This window comes from Gracilinanus agilis, chromosome 2, assembly GCF_016433145.1.
Source record: "Gracilinanus agilis isolate LMUSP501 chromosome 2, AgileGrace, whole genome shotgun sequence".
Lineage (NCBI taxonomy): Eukaryota > Metazoa > Chordata > Mammalia > Didelphimorphia > Didelphidae > Gracilinanus > Gracilinanus agilis.
In genome coordinates, this window is record NC_058131.1 from 199,143,913 (window position 1) to 199,159,740 (window position 15,828).

At 33.9% G+C, this 15,828-nt stretch overlaps 1 protein-coding gene and 1 non-coding gene across 2 annotated transcripts in view; both read left to right on the plus strand.

Moving 5' to 3' along the window:
• Positions 1 to 15,828, plus strand: part of TPO (thyroid peroxidase) — a 229,982-nt gene that overhangs the window by 124,662 nt on the left and 89,492 nt on the right. Inside the window, exon 9 of the mRNA XM_044659561.1 lies at positions 10,192 to 10,429. Within this exon, the coding sequence (XP_044515496.1) occupies positions 10,192 to 10,429 (238 nt within the window). The remainder of the gene's footprint in view (positions 1 to 10,191; positions 10,430 to 15,828) is intronic.
• LOC123238380 lies at positions 10,503 to 10,609 on the plus strand. The gene has a single exon (XR_006505572.1). It is a non-coding gene; the product is annotated as a U6 spliceosomal RNA (small nuclear RNA).

The window sequence follows — 15,828 nt, forward strand, 5'->3', positions numbered from 1 at the left end:
CTCAAGCCTGTGGTGGGGGAGGAGTGAGTCCTACAGGTTTCTAGTTTCAGGCCATCTCTTCAGCTTCCCAAACATCTCTGTTAAGATCAACATAACAGAAACCAGACTGTAAGTTTTCTTTAAGAACAATGGTTGTCTCTTATTCTCTTTTCTCACCTTAAAAGGTATATACTGCAATCTTTCTATATTTTAGTTGCTCAATACAAGTTTATTGGCCACTTAATTAAATAAAAGTTCCAAGGGTATGCACTTGGTATGGCCATTTCTCACCCAATTTTCTTGAAGCACAGAACAAGGTATGACTGCTTGGACATCTTCCAAGAAACAAAATAAATGCCACTATAATCACACTAGCTGACACTGACATTGCTCTTGAATATTGTTAAAGTACTTTAACATCACCATCACAGTTTACATTTGCATAATATCTTAGTATTTATATTATATTTTCTTTACAAAGACCTTATTGAGTAAATAATAGGTTTGCTATGTTCCCCTAGGTTCCCTTCCAGGTTTAAATTTATGACACCATAGGCCTCTGGTACCTCTTTTGTAGATGCATAAATGAGATATAAAAAGCTTAAATAAAAAGTCTGAAATACATAGAAAGTGAGGGATGGAGCCAGCACTATGGCCTTACTCCCCCTATTTATAGTCTAGTGCTTTTTGTCTTATGCTATTCACTGTGCTGGCCCTTCAAAATATCAGTGGGAGGATATGTGAACATTGAAAGTGCCCACGGTCAGCATCTTTTTCAGATTTGAGTTGGAGGGGTGAGGAGGCAGACTGGAACTCACCCACATGAGCTGAGAAGACTATATGTTCTCTGACTGGGGAGAATCAAGCAAACAGGAGATAGGACATGAAATGCTCATCAAAATACAAAGGAGGAAACTTCAACGCCTAAAAAAATGTTATTTTTAGTCTAAAAAGATTCACTGTAAAACTGTATGCCCATTCCATAATTTCAAAACAGACCAAACTGATCTTTTTGCTTCATGCCAACTGAGAAATGTTTTCCTAAAATAACAAGAAGGAAGAGTGATAGAGTAGGAGAACTGTATTTTGCCTGGGGAGACGTGGGATGGAATATTGACTGGTAGTTATTACAACTATGTAACCTTGGGCAAAGAGCTTCACCTCTCTGAGATTCTATTTACTCTTGAAAAATAAAGATAGAGGATGTCTAAACTCTCGTCCAGTTAAAATCATGACAATAAAGTCTAAAATTATATATCTTTAAAAAAGACATGGATGAAATACCTGAATACTGTTCTTTCTATTTAATATTCTCACCATGGAAAATTAGATGGAATTGTCATTGTTCCTATTCAGAGCAGGAAAAGAAGGATTTTTTTTTAAATCAGGGATATATTTCACAAAGTATTTAAAGCATAATCAGTGACATGAAAATGATATCTACTTAGTCAATTTACTGTCAATTTTGTCTAAGAATCTTTTTCCCCAGATGACATCTAAAAGTTTAGTCTACTAAAGATTTTTATGCACATACTTCAGTCTTTCAATAGATAAATGTTTTCATTTATATGGGTACATCCCCACAAATGCAAATCTTAAACAATAATGTTTTCTCATCCTCCACAACTAATATTCAGGACCTCCCAGAAATCCTGAATATGGAGTCCCTCCAACATTCTATAAGTCTTCCCTCTGCATCTTTCAGCATAATGTGGGAACTATTATATGCAAGAACCAGACTAACCATTTATCATTTGACCATACCATCTTCTTTTCCAATGACACTTCTAGAATATAGTTATGTCACTCTTTGAGTAACTATCATTATTCATAATATACTATAAGTATTAACTACTCTCCAATATTCTTTCTATTTCAAATTTCAGTTTCAATTTTGAAACTTCAGAAACTGTTGGATTCCATGATCTATATCACATCACCAGAAAAAAAAGTAGTTGTTAAAAAAATTATATTTTTGTTGTCACTTATTTGTTTGTTTAAGGGATTAGTTTGGAATTGATAAAACCAGTTTCCCAAACACAAGTCAATGCTCTCTCTGCCTCGTGTGTGTATGTGTGTGTGTGTATAGTACATATATATATATATGTATATATGTATATGTATGTATATATGCATGTAGTTATATATTTGATTTTATTGATTGTTTTAGTTTGAAAACTGTATTTTTATCACTTATCATTTATCAACTATGCTTTTTCTTTGAAGTATACATGGTACAGCTTGCTTTTCTTGATGCTCTCAGATATGTGCATTTGAAGACCATAAAGAAAAACTTAGAGCATCATTTCTTTTGTTTTTTTAAAATATTGATAGTTTTTATATATAATTATTTTCTGACATTGTTTGACCCATATTCTCTCTCTCCTTCCTCTTTCTCCCCTCTCCTCAAAATGGAGGTAATATGATATATATTGTCTATGTGTTAACCTACAAAATAGATTTCCATGTTCATCATGTCATGAAAGAAGACAAATATCTCTTACACTAGAGAAAAAGTCATGGAGGAAATAAAGTGAAGAATGGTATGCTTCAATCTGCATTGAAACTCCATTAGTTCTTCTATAGCAATGGATAGTCTTTTTTCCTTGCATTGATGATAATAGTCAATTCATTCACAGATGATCATTGTACATTATGACAATTATATCTTAAATGAAGTTATAGAAAAAGTGGGACTATTGGATGATGACATATTACAATTTTTGACACGCAATTCAAAGCTTAGAGTTTTTTACATTTTTAATGTTCAAATTGTTTTCTAGCCCTGATTTTTCCCATTTGAATGTCAAGTACTTGCAAGTTGTCCCCCGTCCTTTGGACTTTTTTCTCCTCCAACCAATAAGATTTTTCTTCTCTAATATTCAAACAGCTCCTAAAATCCAGTCTCTGTCATCCCAGACTAATAAGAAGAAATATGATAATTTCTCTTAAAATGCTCCTGTCTAAACATGAAATTCCTGGTAACTACAGCCTGTGAATTCATTGTCCCCAAAATACATATTCTTTTGGTTTGACTAGGTTAAAAATACTGCTATTAATCTAAGTGTTCTAGTAGATGTCAGATGTAAGACTCGAACCTTTGTTAAGTCTTTCTGTTTTTAAGAAAACTATCCAGTAATTGATGTTATATAATTTTTTAAAAGTCACTTATTGTCACAGGGTTTTATTACATTCTCTAAGATGCTCAGCTACAGAGGAAGTGCCTAACTACACTGGTAAAGATAGTTTTCTCATCCAGAAGTTCATTGTGCCAATGAAATCACATTGAGTCTCATTTGCACTACATATCCCATATTATTTTTAAATAAATGTGGCCTTAGTTTTCAAATGAAGAAATCAAGGCTATATATAATCACATGAAAAACTCTGAATTGTTCTTGATTAGAGAAATGAAAATTAAAACAACTCTGAAGTACCACCTCACACCTATCAGATTGGCTAATATGATAGAAAAGGAAAAAAAGCAAAAGGGGATGTGGTGAAATTGGGACACTAATACACTCTTTTTGTTTAATTTTATCTTTTAAATTTTTTTCTATGGTTATATGATTCATGTTTTTACTTTCTCCTTCACCCCCCTTTACCCCCCGTGCATTTCCATTGAATTTAACATGTGTCATCAATTAAGACTTTTTTACATATTATTGATAGTTGCATTGGTGTGATCATTTCTGGTCTACATCCGCAATCATGTCTGCATCAACCCAAGTGTTCAAGCAGTTGTTTTTCTTCTGTGTTTCTCGTCCTGTAGATCTTCCTCTGAATGTGGGTGGTGGTCTTTTCCATGAATCCCTCAGAATTGTCCTGGGTCATTGCATTGCTGCCAGTACAGAAGTCCATTACATTCAATTTTACCACAGTGTATCAGTCTCTGTGTACAATGTTCTCCTGGTTCTGCTCCTTTCACTCTGCATCAGTTCATGGAGTTCTTTCTAGTTCACATGGAATTTCTCCAGTTAATTATTCCTTTGAGCACAATAGTATTCCAGCATATACCACAATTTGTTCAGCCATTCCCCAATTGAGGGGCATACCAGCGTTTTCCACTTTTTTGCCACCACAAAAAAAAACGTGGCTATAAATATTTTTGTACAAGTCTTTTTTATCTATGATCTCTTTGGGGTATAAACCCAGCAATGGTATGGCTGGATCAAAGGGCAGGCAGTCTTTTAGCACTCTTTGGGCATAGTTCCAAATTGCCATCCAGAATAGTTGGATCAGATTACAACTCCATCAGCAATGCATTAATGTCCCAATTTTGCCACATCCCCTGCAACATTTATTATTCTCACCTGCTACTATTTTAGCCAATCTGCTAGGTGTGAGGTGATACCTCAGAGTTGTTTTGATTTGCATTTCTCTAATTATTAGAGATGTAGACCTCTTTCTCATATGCTTATTGATAGTTTTGATTTCTTTATCTGAAAATTGCCTATTTATGTCCTTGCCTATTTATGGATTGGAGAATGGCTTGATTTTTTGTACAGTTGATTTAGCTCCTTGTATATTTGAGTAATTAGACCTCTATCAGAATTTTTTGTTATAAAGATGTTTTTTTCAGTTTGTTGTTTCCCTTCTGATTTTGGTTCCATTGTTTTTGTTTGTCCAAAACCTTTTTAATTTAATGTAACCAAAATTATTTATTTAATATTTTATAACTTTTTCTAACTCTTGCTTGGTTTTAAAATCTTTCCTTTCCCAGAGATCTGACAAGTATACTATTCTGTGTTCACTTAATTTACTTATAGTTACCTTCTTTATATCCAAGTAGCTCACCCATTCTGAATTTATCTTGGTGTAGGGTGTGAAATGTTAATCTAAATCTAATCTCTCCCATATAGTTTTTCCAATTTTCCCAGCAGTTTTTGTCAAATAGTAGATTTTTTCCCAAAATTTTGGCTCTTTAGGTTTATCATACACTGTCTTGATGATATCACTTACCCCAAGTCTATTTTGATGATCCTCCCTTCTGTCTCTTAGCCAGTACCATATCGTTTTGATGACTGCTGATTTATAGTATAGTTTAATATCTGATACTGCTAGGCCACCTTCCTTCACATTTTTTTCATTATTTCCCTTGATATTCTTGATCTTTTGTTCTTCCAAATGAACTTTGTTATAGTTTTTTCTAATTCAGTAAAAAAGTTTTTTGGTAGTTTGATAGGTATAGCACTAAATAGGCAAATTAATTTGTGTAGAATGGTTATTTTTATTATGTTAACCTGTCCCACCCATGAGCACTCAATGTTTTTCCAATTCTTTAGATCTAATTTTAATTGTTTGGAAAGTGTTTTCTAGTTGTGTTCATATAATTCCTGTGTTTGTTTTGGTAGATAGATTCCTAAGTATTTTACATTGTCTAGGGTGATTATAAATGGTGTTTCTCTTTCTACCTCTTGCTGCTATGATGTGTTGGAAATATATAGAAATGCTCATTATTTATGTGCATTTATTTCATATCCTGCAACTTTGCTAAAGTTGTTGATTATTTCTACTAGCTTTTTAGTTGATTCTCTAGGATTTTTCAAATAGACCATCATATCATCTGCAAAGAGTGATAGCTTAGTCTCCTCATTGTCTATTTTAATACCTTCTATTTCATTTTTCTTCTCTAATTGCTAATGCTAGTGTTTTTAGTATAATGTTAAATAATAGAGGAGTTAATGGGCATCCTTTTTTCACACCTGATCTTATTGGGAAGGCTGCTAATTTATCCCCATTGCATATGATGCTTGTTGATGGTTTTAGATATATACTGTTTATTATTTTTAGGAAAGGCCCTTCTATTCCTATACTTTCTAGTGTTTTCAATAGGAATGGATGTTGTATTTTGTCAAAGACTTTTTCAGCATCTATTGAGATAATCATGTGGTTTTTGTTGGTTTGCTTGTTGATATGGTCAATTATGTGAATGGTTTTCATGATGTTGAACCATCCTTGCATTCCTGGTATAAATCCCACCTGATCATAATGAACAACCCTCGTGATCAATTGCTGGAGTCTTTTTGCTAGTATTCTATTTAAGATTTTTTTGCATCTATGTTCATTAGGGAGATTGGTCTGTAGTTTTCTTTCTCTGTTTTTGATCTACCTGGCTTTGGGATAAATACCATATTTGAATCATAAAAGGAGTTTGGTAGAACTCCTTCTTTGCTTATTATGTCAGATAGTTTGTAGAACATTGAAATTAGTTGTTCTTTGAAGGCTTGATAGAATTCTTTTGTGAATCCATCTGGTCCTGGGATTTCTTTTTCTTATATGGGATTATTTAAGTATTCTATTTCTTCTGCTGTTAATCTAGGCAATTTATATTTTTGTCAATATTCATCCATATCACCTAGATTGCTATATTTATTGCCATATAATTGGGCAAAATAGTTTTTAATAATTGCCTTAATTTCCTCCTCATTAGAGGTGAGGTCTCCCTTTTCATCTTTGATACTGTTCATTTGGTTTTCTTCTTTCCTTTTTTAATTAGATTTACCAGTACTTTGTCTATTTTATCTGTTTTTTTTCAAAATACTAGCTTCTAGTCTTATTTATTAATTCAACAGTTCTTTTACTTTCAATTTTATTGATTTCTCCTTTAATTTTTATGATCTCTAATTTGGTCTTTAAATGGGGATTTTTTAATTTGTTCCCTTTCTAGTTTTTTTATTTGCATGCCCAGTTAATTTATCTTTGCCCTCTCTAATTTGTTAAGATATGCACTCAAGGATATAAATTTCCCCCTGAGTACTGCCTTACCTGCATCCCACAGAGTTTGGTAGGATGTCTCATCATTGTCATTCTCTTCAATGAAATTATTGATTGTTTCTATGATTTTTTAACTACCTGATTTTGGACAATCATATTATTTAATTTCCAATTAGTTTTTGATTTGCCTGTCCATGTGCCCTTACTGATTATTATTTTTATTGCATTATGATCTGAGAAGGTTACATTTATTATTTCTGCTCTTTTGCATTTTTTACTATGTTTCTATGCCCTAGTACATGGTCAATGTACTATGTGGAGATGAAAAGAAGATGTATTCCTTTTTCTCCCTATTTACTTTTCTCCACATATCTATTAAATCTAACTTTTCTAGCATTTCATTCATTTCTCTTATCTCTTTCTTATTTATTTTTTGGTTTGATTTATCTAGATCTGAAAGAGAAAAATTTAGATCTCCCACTAGTATAGTTTAGTATCTATTTCCTTCTTGACCTCTGCCATTTTCTCCTTTAGGAATATGGATGCTATACCATTTGGTGCATACATGTTGAGTACTGTTATTTCCTCATTGTCTATACTGCCTTATATCAGGATATAATTACCTTTCTTGTCTCTTTTAATCAGATCTATTTTTACTTTGGCTTTGTCAGAAATCATGATTGCCACTCCTGCCTTCTTTTTCTCAGTTGAAGCCCAAAAAATTTGCTCCAGCCTATGTATGTCTACCTGCCTCATATGTGTTTCTTATAGACAACATATGTTAGGATTTTGGTTTCTAATCTACTCTGCTATTTGCTTCCACTTTATGAGTGAGTTCATCCCATTTACATTAAGAGTTATAATTATCAGTTGTGTGTTTCCCAACATTTTGGTATCCTCTTATAGTTCTATCCCTTCTTCTTATGCTATTTCTTTTAAACCAGTGGTTTGTTTGACACTAATACACTCTTCGTAGAGTTGGAAACTGATCTAGCCATTCTGGAAAGTGATTTGCAACTATTCCCCAAAGTTTTTATAACTGTACATACCCTTTGATTCAGCAATATCAGTAATAGGTCTATAACCCAAAGAAAAAAAATTAAGGGAAAAATACTTGTTTGTACAAAAATATTTATTTTTTAGCAGTTATTTTTGTAGTAGCAAAGAATTGGAAACTGAAGGGGTATCCATCAATTTGGGAATGGCTAACCAAGTTGTTGTATATGTGTAAGATTGATTCAGATTGGTAATGTTTGTAATGTAGTCAGAGAAAAGGATCGAGCTGGCTATCCTAGCAAGGGGGAAGGGTGAGAGTCAATAGAATTCTTTCTCCTCCCCCTCCTGAGGCAGATATAGCAGAAGGAGTAACAGTTTTTAACTGAATCACCTTTAGATCAAGAAATGGAAGCTATTTAGACTTGGCTAATCCAGGGCTAAATTGGTAGACAGATAGGAAATATTCTCACTGAGATTAGCAACTTCCACTGTTAAAAGATTATTCACCTAAAACTTAAGATAGATAAAGGTTCAGGATGTCTTCTAATACAGGAGTCTTGCTCTCTGGATAACAGCTATTCCAGTGCTTGCCTAGATGAGGATTTTGCTTAGGTAATATATGATATTGGTTGGTATAACCCAAATATAACTTCACACAGGCTCCCAAACTTAACAAGGGAAGGTATTTATTAATTTCAGCAAAACAGAGAAAGGGAGGTAAATTTTAGGATATGGGCAAGGTAAGCTACCTAATATCTTTAGGAAATTTGTTGGATATATCATTCCCCAGAGGGGAATGTGTTTTCACTAACTTAACTTCTATCTCCCTCACAAACTAATTTTTCTCTTAATCTAATGTTATCAGGTTTAAGATATCAAGTTTAGGGGGGCAGCTGGGTAGCTCAGTGGAGTGAGAGTCAGGCCTAGAGACAGGAGGTCCTAGGTTCAAACCTGGCCTCAGCCACTTCCCAGCTGTGTGACCCTGGGCAAGTCACTTGACCCCCATTGCCCACCCTTACAACTCTTCCACCTATGAGACAATACACCGAAGTTAAGGGTTTAAAAAAAAAAGATATCAAGTTTAAGATGGTGAAGGTAATCTTGTTTGAAGATCAATTTAAATTAGAGATTAGTTGAGATACTGCATGTGAAGTATTTTCCCAGTGCACACAGCCTGGTATAGTCTGTATGGAGTAAACAGCAAAGTAACCCCCTGCTCCCTGAGGTCAGAGATGAGCTAACAAAAAGAGAAGCAATCCTCCCTCTCTCCCAGCCTCCCTTTATCCCCAAAGAGTGAGCCCCTGTAAACTGGATGTCCTGGTTTTTATACTCACATTCTTAACTACCCCAGCTGCCCTCTCTCCTGGAGTTCTGGGGTGTACTGTGGAATTCTGTGAGGCAGTTTCATCTCACTTAAAATCATGGATGTTACAATATGATTGTAATGGAATTCTACTGTACTATAAGAAATGATGGGAAAGATGATTTAAGAAAAACTTTGAATGACTTACATTAATTGATGCAAGGTGAAGTGAGCAGAATCAGGAGAATATTGTATAGAGGATCAGCAAAATTTGTGATAACCATTTATGAATGACTTAGCTATTCCTAGCCATACAGTGATCCAAGACAATCCTCAAGGACTGATGATGAAAAACTGATGAAGTCTGAGAGCAGACTAAGACATACTATATTTCACTTTATTTCTTCAATTTTTGTATGGGTTCTCTTTCACAAAATGAATATGGGGAACTGTTTTATACTATTACACATGTAAAATCTAAATAAATAAAAGTGGCCTTTATAAAATGTTAGTATGGTATCTACATACCTGTACATACACTAAGTGATATACTCTAAATAGAATTACAAAGAAGGTGACAACGGTGATGATAAAAATGAATTCTAAAAAATTATTGGAATTGAAAGAAATATTTTTAAAAGTTTTATAGTAAATATGTTATATGAAAACTGTGTTTTTTAATGTCTATATTTTTTAACTTTCAAAAAGATTTAACTTTGGAGTACAGCCATATTCAAACTAATATGATATTAACTTAGACATCTTCCTGACCTTTTTTTCACATTATTCACTTGTCTCTCTATCCCTTTAATGTTTATTTCTGTTGTGTTTGATCACAAACTTCCAAAAGGAAGAAAATGTTTACAGTTTCCTTTACACAGAATGTAGAAACACAAAAATTAGCACTAAGTAAATGATTTTATAATGAGGATATGAATCCACCCAAAAATGATTTACAGTTGTGATATTTAGACCTAGGAGTTCTTTTACTTGATTCCTATGGCTTGTTAAGATCATTAATTTCTGTATGATTATATTGCACTATACTAAACTGTCCAGGTCATTCTGTGGTCATAGGGCTCCTTTGCTTGATGATAACTGTGACTATGTCTATTGAAAGGATTAATTTGCTAAATTAGCCTCAGCATTACTAGGTGAAAAAGTTTTAATTCTTAAATATATTTTAATATTTGTAGGTTATAATGACTGGAGAGAATTCTGTGGTTTACAAAGATTAGAGACACAAACTGATCTGTACACTGCCATCACCAATAGAAGTATAGTTGAAAAGATCATGGAATTATACAAGCATCCTAATAATATTGATGTCTGGCTAGGTGGCCTAGCTGAAAACCTTCTTCCAGATGCTAGAACTGGTCCACTATTTGCATGCATTATAGGAAGACAAATGAAGGCACTGAGAGAAGGTGATAGGTATGTATTTTGTATGTTATTATGATTTCTTATGGGAAATGTTATCCACTTATTTTCAAAAAGAGCCATCATCGTGCTTGCTTTGGCAGCACATATACTAAAATTGGGATTATACAGAAAATATTTGCATGGGCCCTGTGCAAGGATGGCATGCAGATTTCTAAAGTTTTCCATATTAAAAAAAAGAATCATCACAAAAAGACCAAATTATATTTCACCCTGGCATCATGTTCAAGAAATCATTGTCTTTTCTTCAAAGTTCAAATATGATTTCAGCTGGTCCTAATATAATTGCAATTTTGATTAATTTTTGATAGTGGAATCAATCTTGTCTTCTATATTTACTATGTATCTACAAGTGTATTCCTGATATTATAATTGTATACTTTTTAATTTTTCTAATTATATATCAATACAATTTTCATGATTATTCTCTGACTATTTTATTATCTCTCATTCCCTCACCACTCCACCTTCTTCAAAATGTCAAGTAATGTGATATACATTGTAGATATTTTATCATACAATAAATATTTCCATATTCATCATGTTATGAAAGTAGATGTATCACTTACACTGGAGAAAAATTCATTAAGGAAATAAAGTAAGAATGGCATGCTTCAATGTGCATTCAGACCACTCCACCAGTTCCATCTATGGCAATGGATAGCCTTTTTGGTCCCGAGTCCCTTAGAATTGTCCTGTATTCTTACATTGCTGATAATAGTTGTCATTCACAGTTGATCATTATATTTTATTGCTTTTACTGTGTACAATGTTTTTCTGGTTCTGCTAACTTCCTTTTGCATCACTTCATATAATTTTTTCTAGGCTTTTTCGTGTTTATCTTGTTAGTCATTTCTTATAGCACAAAAGTATTCCATTATACCTTGTTTCACCATTTCCCAACTGATAGGCATCCCTTCAGTTTCTAGTCCTCTGCCACCATAGAAAGAGTTGATATATATATGTGTGTGAGTGTGTGTGTATGTTTGTGTGTGTGTGTGTGTATTTGTACAAGTAGATACTTTCCTTCTATTTTTTAGTTCTTTGGCATACAGATCTAATAGTGGTATCTCTGTGTCAAAGGGTATGTACAGTTTGATGGTCTTTTGGGCATTGTTCCCTATTCCCATATTTCTTCAGAATGGTTGGATCACAGTTTCTCCCACAGTATATTACTGTTCCAATTTTCCCACATCCCTTCCAACATTTGTCATTTCCTTTTTTTTGTCATTTTAGCCAGTCTGATAGGTATGAAGTAGTTGTTTTAATTTGCATTTTTTTCTAATAGCGATTTGAACTTTTTGTATATGACTGAAGATGGTTGGTTTTAATTTCTTCATCTGTGAATGGCCAGTTAACATCCTTTGACCATTTGTCAATTGAAAAATGCTTTGTATTCTTATAAATTTGACTCCATTTTCTATATATGAGAGTTATAGACTTTTTAGCTCAGGAAAGCGACTTTCTAATTCATACTCTATGTATTTACATCCCTTAATCCATCCCAAATATAGAGGGAGTAACAGTATTATAAAAGTAAGACACTCATGCTATCCTTTTTGTTTTCCCTAATGTTCCCCTCCTACATACACCTCCCCTTATCTCCTTGTTCTCATGTTCAGTAATATAAAGTTCGAAGTCTAGTTTAATCAGTGGGAGTTGGGAAACTCAAAACCTCTTTGTTTTATTTTTCTAACTCCGTAATCTCCATCTTTCAAAGAAAAGGTGATGAAAATAACTAAGCAATGATTAAATAAGCACAAAGAAGAAAACACTTAGAAATGTTTTCTTAATAAGCCCTTTGATCCAAGCTTCACTGTGCTTGTGAAAGATTTATTCAAGCATACTTATGTTCTCACAATAGAGAATTCTAAAGAAATACAGAAATAAACCTCAAATAGTAAACTAACTAAATAGGATCATTTTTTTTCCATTAAGTAATTATGCCTTAAATATTTTGTGAACTATATCCTGTATAACATAGTTACATTAATTAAACATGTATTTACCATGGACCAGTTAGTTGCCAAAGGTAAAAGCTCTTAAAGAATTTACATTCTATTAGATGATCTAATATCATCACAAATAAGTAGATTATGAATTGGATTAAGAATTAAGCTAGCAGTCAAAAGTAGAGTAGAGTAGCAGACAATGAATTCCTCCTGGAGAGGTGGCTTCTGAAATGAACCTTAAGGGAAGCTAGAAATTCTGAAAGACAGAAATAGGGAGTACATTCCAGGGATGGGAAATAAAACACAAAGGCACACACAAAGCCCTTCCTTCTGTAGCTATCCTTCCCCTCTGCTTTATACCTGGGTGATCAATACAGTTAGGGATATGGCTCAGAAACAGCAGGATGTTGGTCAGAATCAGAAAGAGAAATAGGGACTTATGAAAGACACAAGGAAAATGGTAACTACCCCTTACTGTTAATTCTACTATGAACCACAATGGGTCACCTACAGCCAGACAAGCTCAGAGTTCATTTCAGTGAACGGGCAAATCATCCATTCTCCCAAATTCCTGTGAGAATGATTTGAGTCTGTACCTGAAGAATAGTCCTACAAGAAGAGTCAGACTAACATTCTAGTGAAATTGTGACTGCCTTGGCTTGCTCAAGGGGAGACTCCAACAGTGTATATCCTGCAAAAGCTGGGTCATAAACAATCCCATATCTGGGTTACCATGGGGATTTAGGAGAGTGTTTTTTTCTGTAACTGTTTTATAGATGGTTACATTCATTATTATGCATTGTGTTCTCTGGTTATTGCATATTACTTATTGAATTATTGATTCTATGCTAAAAGTAAAAAATACTGCATATAACATTCCCACATGTGTATTAGGTTCTGTGAAAAACTTACTCTATTATATCCAGGTCATCTGACTAGGGCATAATTAAGGAAATACTAAAGTTCAAAGGGAGGCAATGGATGTCCTGTCAGAGCTAATTTTGATTGGGCAGATGCAGCAATCCTTGAACTTCTAGAGAATCAATAGTGCTTCCCCCCCAATGAGGGAGGCAGGGATGAGGGATGGATGATATCTGGATTTCTGATAAAGATACAATGTTTTGCCAACTCCATACTTGTATACGTGTGAACCTCCAGGGTAAGAATGGCACACCCTAGTGAGCAGCTATTAGTGCCTGGTGGTTAAATCAGATTGTTGAATTCTGAGAAGAGCCGGCACTGGTTTGACTGAAACATAGGGTTCTTGTAGCATAGAAAACACTATAGAATAAGGCTAGAGAGACATGTAAAAACCATATTATGAAGAAACAATTATAAGGCTGAGAAGTATGCATTTTATTCTAGAGGCAAAGGAAAGGCATTTAAGTTTTTTGAGTTGGAGGAGTGGTAGTATATGGCAGAATGAAATCTTTGCCTTGGGAAGATTTTGTGGGTATATTTGTAGAAGTGGATGGAGGGGAGCAACTTTGAAGGACAGTGATTAGAAACATATAATAATATGGATGAGCAGCGATGAGAGTGGAGTCTGAAACAATATGGTAGGCAAATGAGAGGAAAGAAGGTGACAGACGGGAAGAGATGTAGGAGTAGAATTGAAAAGATGTTTGGATATGTGAGAGGAAGAAAAATAAAGAGTTAAGATAACTCTGAGGTCTCATGTCCCTGATCAACTAAAAGGATAGAACTTCCTTGGACAGAAGAAAGCCTTGAAGAAAGAATAGTTGAGGGTAGGGGGTAAGTAGAGAGGGGATGGGTAGGAAATGAAGCACATTTTGGATATTTTTTTAAGATGCTGATGGGACAGCTACAGAAGGTACTTAATATAGGAGTATTCAGGGGAGAGATTTGGGATGGATTCATATAAAGAGTTGGGAGTCATCTACAGAGTGATAATACTCGAATCTGTAGCAATCCTTGAGATCACTGATAGAGACCTTAGAATGAGAAGAGGAGAGGACCTATAATAGAGGCCAGAGTGACACGTAACTTAAAGTTTCAGGGAAATAATGATAATCTGATGAACATATGAATATGAGAAAATGAGATCCCTGATTAGAATTAGAAAACCTGGGATCAAGTAATACTGTACCCGCTTATTAGCTATAAAGAAGTCACTTAACTTTTCTGGGCCTTAATTTCTTCATTTTCAAAATTAAGGAATTGAAGCATCACACCCCCTGTTATTTGTTTTTATGATTTTATTTAAATTATCAAATTCTTGATATTGCAAACCACATATCTAAGTGTGTCTAGCAAATAATCACAACAAGAAGTTCTCTCACTCAGAACTATGAATTGTGTTTCAACTCTGCAGTTTCAAACCTCATCCTGAGATGCTTGCATGGCATGGGGAGGCACTAATTAAACAAACAGCACTGTCCTGTCGCTTGGGTTTTATTATACTTTTGTGTAGGCGTCATCTTCTGTCCAGCCAAGCAAAGAAGTGGAAGAGAATCCTGGAGTGGCTTCAGGAATTTCTCATTGTTGGTATTTATAATTGAGTTTCTCCCACATGTTAACACATGAACTTGACCACAATCTTCATTTTTTCTTTTCTCAGCTTGAGAACTCTGTCTTATGTGTTGTAGATATCTCTTTCCAGCTGAGAAAGAAGAAAAAGACAGTCATAATAAATTTTAATGATAATGAAAACTATTCATATGTGATATTTCTTTGCAGAACTATTTGAGCAATCTAAAAGATCTTAATATTTTGAAGAAGGAAAAGTATTTATTTCAAACATGTCATTCAACATTCAATAAATATTTATTAATCACATACTATATTCAAACACTGTACTTGATCTTGGAGGAAAGATGATGATAAATGATACAGGCTCCCTGCCTCATAGAGGTTTTTATTTTTTTGTTTTTAATTATTGTTTTTATTTTTCCAGATTACATGCTGATCCAATTTTTAATAATCTTTTTCTGACATTTTGTAATCTCTCTCTCTCATATAGGTTTAAAGTTAGGAAGCAGAGTTAAGACAAAAGTATGCAAACAACTGTAAAACAAAGTAAATAAATATAATTGCAGAAAAGAGACAGAAAAAGCTATTGGAAATTCTTAGTCTCTGTTTGGGGGACTGAGTGGAGAGGGGGGAAGGTATTTTTAAAATGTGAAACATTTGATTTCAACATCAGCAGGAAAAAGTTCATGTTTCTAAACTCCTGAACTAATTTTTATATTTTAGAAATAAAGCATTACAACTAAAGTAGCAATGGGGTCAAAATGTTGGCTTAAAATAAAATTCTTACTTCTTTAAGACACATTCTTAGGAAAATTTTAGCTCATCATTTCATCAGAAGCACATAAAGGCATTTTGAAAGATTCTCTTTATCGCTTTCTGCCTCAGAGAGAAATGAGAAGTTACAAAGTGGTGAGCTGAAGGGTAGAGACAGACACACAGACAGAAAGA